The 8547-nt window shown below is 50.1% G+C and overlaps 1 protein-coding gene across 1 annotated transcript; it reads left to right on the top strand.

Annotated features, from left to right (window-relative positions):
• Positions 1 to 427: 427 nt before the first annotated feature.
• Positions 428 to 6021, top strand: LOC148111899 (uncharacterized). Its single transcript, XM_087879153.1, has 2 exons — positions 428 to 2199; positions 5635 to 6021. The coding sequence occupies exons 1-2, from the start codon at positions 874 to 876 to the stop codon at positions 5638 to 5640; spliced, it is 1332 nt and encodes a 443-aa protein (XP_087735279.1). The 5' UTR covers positions 428 to 873; the 3' UTR covers positions 5641 to 6021.
• The last annotated feature ends 2526 nt before the right edge of the window (positions 6022 to 8547 follow it).

Raw genomic sequence — 8547 nt, 5'->3', positions numbered from 1 at the left:
AAAGTTGGCATTTCTTCCCCCCTCTGACCTGCGCGTACCTGGGCAACGGGACCCTTTCTCTCCCCCCCCCTTTCCCAGCTGCTGGATCAGCTTTGCTGCCCGTTGCAGCCAGGAGCCTCAAAGCCCCGGAGGAACCTTTGGGCTACAAGCAGCGCCTGGATCGGCCTCCTGCCACCTGTGCCTCTCGAGAAGCCTGGCCAGACTTTCGTGCCCCACTCACTGCAGCAGAGGCTGGGCTGGAGCTCCTGGGTAGCCAAATGAAGAGCCCAAAGGACCCCATCCCATCATTGGGAGTCCTGGAGCCTCCGCGGGTGAAACTTCGGCCAGGCTCCTCGGAAGACCACGGAGTTGGCAGGCAGCCTGCCTAGCTAATGCCCAGATTGGCGGCTACAAAAAAAGCATTCTGTCAGCATCAGCTTTACTGCTTTAGCTGCCATAAGAAACGGGGAGGGATTAGGTATGGAGCAGAGGGGGGGAAGAGAGCAGGAGGGGGTTTGTCTTTGTAGGAGGGTACTTCGGGGAAATCGAAACTACATTTCAGAAGGGGATGGCCGACCAACTGTCCTGACATTCCTGATGGATGACGCTGCCAGACGTGTTGCCACCTGACCTTTGGAAGACCTTTAGATTGGCTGAGAAACTATAAACACGAGGGGGGGAAGAAGCTTAGTAGATGCATTTCGCGCGTTTTGATCACTTCCAGCTTTTCACTGGGATGTTAATCTTTTCATATTCAGTAAAAGTACCAAATTCTTCAAAATGCTTGAGTTTGGGGTTTTCTTTCCTGGATACTGAAGGAAGCATACCTGACATTAAGCTGGAAGTCATCTCAGTCATCCCGGACAAAACCCGAGGGGACTGAAAATCCAAAGTATGTCAGATCGTGGGAGTGATGACGAAGGGAAGATGGGGGCAGCAAGTTCAACCGCCCTCCAGTCGGAAAGAGAAACTGCAGAATGGCTGGAAAACCTCCGTTTGGAACCGGAGGAAGCTAGATGGTCCAAGGGTGTGGGCAGACTGCCGGACTGGGGAGAGAATCCCCGGGGAGTGACGACTTCCAGACCCCGGAAAAGGGAGGCAGTGTGGATGCAACAGCAGAAGGAACGTCTCATGATAGATCAAGCCTTGCAGCTTATCCGTGATGTGGAAGAAAGCAGAAAAAACCGTGAGTCTTTTGAAACTCCTGTGGAAAAGGGGGAAGCAGACCCCAGGGGGGAGGCAGAAGAGACAGCCTGCGGGGGAGAGGAAGAGTTTGAGGAGGGAACATCCCAGGCTTCGGCAGCTCGAGGAAGAGATGCAGCCGGCCAGAGAACCCCAGCCCTGCAGGCCCCCCCCCGCAGACGTAAAAAGCCAAAAATCCCCCCCCTTCCTGGAAAGTTTGATGGAAATCCTAAAACCTTGGGATTTTTCCTGACCCAAGTGTGGAACCACATGCAAGATTGGGGGGAGGACTACGAAACAGAGGCGGCTAAAGTCAGAAGCGTTGCGAATGCCCTAGAGGGAGTGGCGGCTGAGTGGATGGTAGTTCTCCACAATAACAACTCCCTCCTGCTGAGAAATTACAACCAGTTCATGAGGGCCCTTAGAAGACGTTTTGAAGATCATTTAGCTGAACGAAAGGCGAGACTCAGAATGAAGAGCATTCAGCAGGGCCGGAGGCCGGTGGCAGAGTATATCCAAGAGTTTCGTGAACTGGCACCTTATATGACAGGCTGGTCAGAAATGGCGCTTTTGGAGAGTTTCAAGGATGGATTGAATGATGAGATATATCGAGATTGCAGGAGCATGGGGGTCCCCGATGATTTGGATAGATGGTACATAGTAGCTGAGGATGTGGAGATCGAGCTGAAACGGAGCGAACTCCGAGGAAGGCGGATGGGGGACCAGTCATCCTCTCTCTACCGTAAGGGGGCGCCCAAGATGACTGGCGGGAAGACCGAATTCAAACCCAAGTCAAAGCCCTTCACCTGTTTCAAATGTGGGAAGGAGGGTCACCGGGCGGCCGAATGTCTCTCCAAACCACCGCCAAAAGCCACCGGGGCCAGCCAAAAGAAAAGCGATAAAATACCCGCCAAAACCCGCGGCACCGCCCTGAAAGGAGAAGTCGTTGAGTTCACTCCCCGGAACCAGCGTGAGTTGGGAACTCCGACCAACGATGACGACAGCGAGACAGACTCCGACTCGGACACCGATGAACGGGTGAGTCACACGGAAGAACCCTTACTCATCCCCGTAGAAGTAAGGGTGCCCTCCACAGGAACTCACGCGCAATTGTTAGCCCTGTTGGACTCGGGGTGCACTAGGTGCATAATTAGCCCCAAAGTAGTGGAGGAAATGGGACTGAGACTGAAAACGTTAAAAAGACCCATTGCATTTTGTCAATTAGATGGATCGATTGCAGGGGGGGGGCCAGCTAGTTTTATGACCGAACCCCTCGAACTACACTTGGGGAATCACATAGAAAAGCTCAGCTTTATTGTAGCCCCTGGCATGGAAAGGCCCCTAATTCTAGGACTGCCCTGGCTTCGAAAATGGAACCCACGAGTAAATTGGAAAACGGGGGTCCTGCGCATCCGTACGGCAGAACCACCTCCCGAAAAGGAAGGCCCCTCCCTAAGGGACGACATAAGACCAGAAGGGGCCGCAGTAGCCATTAACTATATTGAGGGAGAAGAGAAAATTCCGAAGGAATATTGGGACCTCAAGGAAGTGTTTAGTGAAAAAGCTTCTGATAATCTGCCTCCCCACAGGGCCACTGACTGCACCATTGAAATACTCCCAGGGGTGAAGCTTCCCAAACCAAAAATATACCCCATGACACCTCGAGAATTGGAGGAATTGCGAAATTTTATTGACAAAAACTTAGAACGGGGATTTATCGAACGAGCCAAACCCAAGGTAGCAGCGCCAGTAATGTTCCGCGAAAAGAAAGATGGATCCTTCAGATTAGTTGTTGATTATAGAAACATGAACGCCATTTGCGTGGAAAATGTCTATCCCCTCCCACTTATGAAGGACATGTTGGCCCATTTAGGAAAGGGAAAAATTTTTACCAAACTTGATTTAAGAGAGGCATACTACCGAGTAAGAATAAAAGAGGGAGATGAATGGAAGACAGCATTTAATTGCCCACTGGGGTGTTTCCAATTTAGAGTACTCCCTTTTGGACTACAGGGGGCCCCGGCCGTATTCATGCAGTTGATCAACGAAGTGTTGCATGAGCATCTATATAAGGGGGTGTTGGTCTATTTGGACGATATTCTAATTTATTCTGACAACATGGCCGACCATATAAGATTGGTTCGAGCGGTCTTGAATAAACTCAGAGCAGCTGAACTCTATGCCAAACTTTCTAAATGTGAATTCCATCAAGACAAAATCGACTATCTTGGATATCGTATATCGCATGAGGGAATAGAGATGGACCCGGAAAAGGTCCGGGCAGTAATGGAATGGGCCGCACCGCGCACCCGTAAACAGTTACAGAGTTTCTTAGGGTTTGCTAACTTTTATAGACAATTTATCCCCTCTTTCGCAAAAATCGCACTGCCAATTACAAACTTGCTCAAAACAAAAGGGGAAATAAAACCCAAACCCTCGAAACCACTAGAATGGACTATGGACTGTCAGGCCGCTTTCGAAAAACTGAAAAGGCTGTTTGCAGCTGAACCTGTGCTCAAACACCCCGACATAGAACAACCTTTTGTAATACAAGCGGATGCTAGCGACGTTGCCGTAGGAGCGATACTCTTGCAAAAGAATGAGAATGGAATATTACAACCCTGTGCTTACACATCCCGTAAACTATCTGAAACAGAAAGGAGATGGGCCATATGGGAGAAGGAAGCGTTTGCAGTTAGATGGGCGCTGTTAACATGGAGACAATTTTTGGAGGGGGCAAAACATCCTTTCGAGGTGTGGACTGACCATAAGAATCTAGAAGCATTAAAAACACCACGCAAATTGTCACCCAAACAGGCACGCTGGGCCCAACATTTCAAGCGTTTCAATTTCACTTTACGTTACCTTCCTGGGGGAAAAAATTTCATGGCAGACGCACTTTCCAGATTGCCACAGTACAACAGCATAAAGAAGGAACTGGTTCAACCAATGATCCCCTTAACGCAATTGGCAACACCCGTCACTACCAGAGCGCAGAGTAAAACCGATCCAGAACTCTCAGGGGATTTACTCGAAAAGTTACGAGAAGCACTAAAAGTTGACGAGTGGTTTAAACTCCACTCGAATGAATGCACACTTCGCGATGGACTAGCTTGGGTTGGATCGAAATTGTATGTTCCGTCCACATTAAGACCAACCGTATTGAAATATGCGCATGATGCCAAAGCCGCAGGACACTTTGCGTTTGTCAAAACTTTACATCTTGTTAAGAGACAGTTTTGGTGGCCTGCACTAAAAAAGGACATACAGACATATGTGGCTAGTTGTCCAGTATGTGCCTCGGCTAAAAGACCTCCAGGAAAATCCCCTGGATTACTGCAAAGTGTGGCTAGACCGAACGCCCCATGGAAGGAAATATCTATGGATTTTGTGGTGGACTTACCCGACAGTGAGGGCTGCACTGTCATTTGGGTAGTAACTGATTTGTTTTCTAAACAAGTACATTTCATACCTTGCTCAAAGATCCCTTCAGCAAAAACCCTCGCAAAGTTGTTTATTCGGCAGATTTACCGACTACATGGGTCTCCTAAAAGAATAATTTCTGATAGGGGTGTGCAATTTACTTCCAGTTTCTGGAGAGAATTTTTAAGATTGATAGGCTCCGCACAGGGGTTGAGTTCCAGTCACCACCCTCAGACAAATGGTGCTTGTGAAAGAACCAATGGGGTACTCGAACAATACCTTAGATGTTACGTGAATTACCAACAGGACAATTGGGTAGACTTGTTGCCATTTGCAGAAGTGGCGTATAACAATTCTGTGCATAGTAGCACCGGGTTCACCCCTTTTAAGGTTGCATCAGGCCAGGATTTTGTACCCATTCCCGAGTTACCTCAAGAGGATCCTCAAAATCCCTCTTTGATAGACTGGATAGAACAATTAAGGAGCACCTGGACAGTGACTCGTAAGGCATTAGATGAGGCACACCGAGCTCATAAGGCACAAGCCGATAAGAAAAGGTCCCCAACTCACATTTACAAAGTGGGGGATAAAGTTTATTTGTCTACCAAATACTTACAAACCACCCAGAGGTCTAAAAAGCTGGGGCCTAAGTATGTAGGACCATTCCGTGTGATCAGACTGATAAATCCAGTGACAGTTGAATTAGAATTACCAAAAACTTTGAGACGAATACATCCTGTATTTCATGTTAGTTTATTGAAACCTGAACACTCATCTCCCCTAAGGGTTGATCATAGCAACCCTCCAATTCCCATCCTAGTAGAAGGGGAGCAACATTTTGAGGTTAAGGAAATCTTGGACTCTAGAAAACACCATGGTAAAATCCAATATCTGATTGCCTGGAAACATTTTCCACTATCTCAGGCTGAATGGGTAAATAAACGGGATGTCCGAGCTCCCAAGAAAGTTCAACAGTTCTATGCCAAATACCCTGATAAACCTTGATCATTGTATATATTCTGTTTCTCTTTCTCTTTTCCTTTTAATTAGGACTAACGTCTCTTCTGCAAGAGGGGCCGAATGTCAGCATCAGCTTTACTGCTTTAGCTGCCATAAGAAACGGGGAGGGATTAGGTATGGAGCAGAGGGGGGGAAGAGAGCAGGAGGGGGTTTGTCTTTGTAGGAGGGTACTTCGGGGAAATCGAAACTACATTTCAGAAGGGGATGGCCGACCAACTGTCCTGACATTCCTGATGGATGACGCTGCCAGACGTGTTGCCACCTGACCTTTGGAAGACCTTTAGATTGGCTGAGAAACTATAAACACGAGGGGGGGAAGAAGCTTAGTAGATGCATTTCGCGCGTTTTGATCACTTCCAGCTTTTCACTGGGATGTTAATCTTTTCATATTCAGTAAAAGTACCAAATTCTTCAAAATGCTTGAGTTTGGGGTTTTCTTTCCTGGATACTGAAGGAAGCATACCTGACACATTCCTTCCGTGTGTTATGTGAGGTTCCTAGGGAGGCTAGGACTGGCCCCAGCCAGCTTTCCCCCCCAGGAGCCTCTGCTGACCGGGAGAGAAGACATCGCCTCCCCCTGTGCAAGAGCGGAGGCAGGAGGGCAGAGCCAGCGGTGCTTCTGAAGAGCCGGCTGGCCTCTTTCTTCCCCCTCAAGCCCCAGGCAGCCAGGAACCACAACACGAGGCCGCAGAGGCTGCGCAGCGTTGCTGGGACGACGGGAGCTGCTGTTGTTGCCGTTCCAGAGGGCAAGGGGGAGCAGCTGGGAGGCCAGGCACCCCCACAACCTGACCAAGGTGGGCCAGGGCCGGCTGGTGGAGGGCGGTCCTTCCTTCCCACGTGGGTTTGGGCTGGGCTGGCTGGCTGGCTGGCTTGCGTGATGGTGGCAGGGACCACCGCTTGGGGGGGGTGGGGGGGTGCCCTCACCTGGGTGGCTCCAAAATTAAATGCGGGAGGCGGCATACCACGGGAGGGAGACGCACTCCAGACCTGCCTGTTCAGCCGAAGGCAACATGGCAAAGACATTGTCAGACACATCAGCCTCATCCGAGATGACTGGCTGGGAGGGGCAAGGGGCGTGGCTGGGCGTGGTTAGCTATCGGTTCAGGTGAACCAATGCGAACCTACTGAATCCCACCACTGGCTTTGAGCCAATCACCTGGAGGCCCCAATTTCAATTCCCAGGGCCCAGCTAGGACTTCAGGGCCAGACTCTATGCTGCCCCCTACAGGCAGTGAGTCTTAGCTGAACCCTGGCAAGAGGGAGGGGCTGTGATGGGGGGAGGGGCTCTCTGTTTCCAGGAGTTTCTCTCCTTTGCTCTCGGATGGGGCTGCTCTACCCCAGAAAGACGCAGAGGTGGGGATTGGTGTTCTGCTGGAAGACGAGGCAACAGTGGTGACCAGCAGGGCCTTTGCCCAAAATCTGCCCATCCTTAACATTGACAATGGTTAAGGCAGCAGACTAGGAAGCAAGAGATCCTGAGTTCAAGTCCTGCCTTAGCCCTGAAAGCTTGTTTGCTGACCTCAGGACAGACACTCTCTTTCAGACAAGCTCACCTCACAGGGTGATTGTTGTGGGGAAAAGAGGAAGAGGAAGAAGAGTTGGAGATGTTCACCTCCTTTAGGTATTTGAAAAAATAATAAAACCCTGGAAAAAAAGTCTAAGAAAAATCAAAATTGTCTTTCCTGCTTCTGTTTGCATGGAATCTGTCACAGCCTTGTGCAGATACAGGAATTTCTCTTCTCACAAGGAGGAACAGTTTTTTTTTTTTTTAGTCATCCTTTCCAAATTCACTCTCTCCCTTCTTTTCCAGCCTTTGGGGGCATTGGACCCCCTCCCAGCCCTGGGACACAGCATGTTTCCCTGTTTCTTTGGGAAAGATTCCTTCCCCAATCAGAGTCTGCTGGAGCCCCATCATCCACTTCCCTCCCTGCCTGGGATCAACTGAATTCCTCCATTCAGACAACAGGGAAAAGGGAGTTTGCACAGAACCTCTGGGTCAGTCTCCATTCTTCTTCTTCCTCTCACTCTGCAAAGCCAAATTCCCCCTCAGTTCCTGGATACCTTCAGACATCGCTCGGCTGAGCTCACAGCAGGGCCAGGGCGGCTGAGAAATTGGGACAGAAAGGACCACAAACCTTTCCAGCCACAAGAGACACTTCGACACATACTGTGGTCTCTCACACACTCCTCAATAGTGCCTTTATGTGGGAGCGGGAAGAGTTATGGGATCAATCTCACAACACTCACCCTATAGGGCTGCCCCATCTGTTGTCCCTGGTGACAGATGGAAGATTGTGAATCCCACTCCTGACACCAGTTTCTGTGGAATCAAACACAGGACCTAAAAAACCCAATAATCCAGGCTCACTGCAGTTGTTATTTATTCAGTGTCCATTGGAGGAATTTCCCTCCAGAAAATAGTGGGAGGAAATCTTACAGACAAAAAGATGCACTCATATGCACTCAGGGCTCGCAATCTGGGAGTCCTCCTGGATATTCAGCTGTCCTTGGAGGAACATCTGACGGCTGTAACCAGGGGGACCTTTTATCAGGTTCGCCTGATTCGCCAGTTGCGGCCCTTTCTTGATCGGGATTCCCTGTGCACAGTCACTCACGCCCTCGTCACCTCTCGCCTTGACTACTGCAATGCTCTCTACATGGGGCTCCCCTTGAGGGGCACCCAGAGGCTCCAGCTGGTCCAGAACGCAGCAGCGTGGGTAGTGATGGGAGCAGCATGGCGCTCCCATGTAACACCGCTCTGCATGAGCTGCACTGGCTCCTGGTGGTCTTCCGGGTGCGCTTCAAGGTGTTGGTTATCACCTTTAAAGCGCTCCATGGCATAGGGCCTAGCTATCTTCGAGACTGCCTGCTGCTACCGACGACCTCCCACCGACCCGTGCGCTCCCACAGAGAGGGCCTCCTCAGGGTGCCATCAGCCAAACA

Source organism: Pantherophis guttatus, chromosome 15 (genome assembly GCF_059756535.1).
Source record: "Pantherophis guttatus breed Tessera chromosome 15, ASM5975653v1, whole genome shotgun sequence".
In the NCBI taxonomy this organism is placed as follows: domain Eukaryota; kingdom Metazoa; phylum Chordata; class Lepidosauria; order Squamata; family Colubridae; genus Pantherophis; species Pantherophis guttatus.
This window is presented reverse-complemented; position numbering and strand designations above follow the sequence as displayed.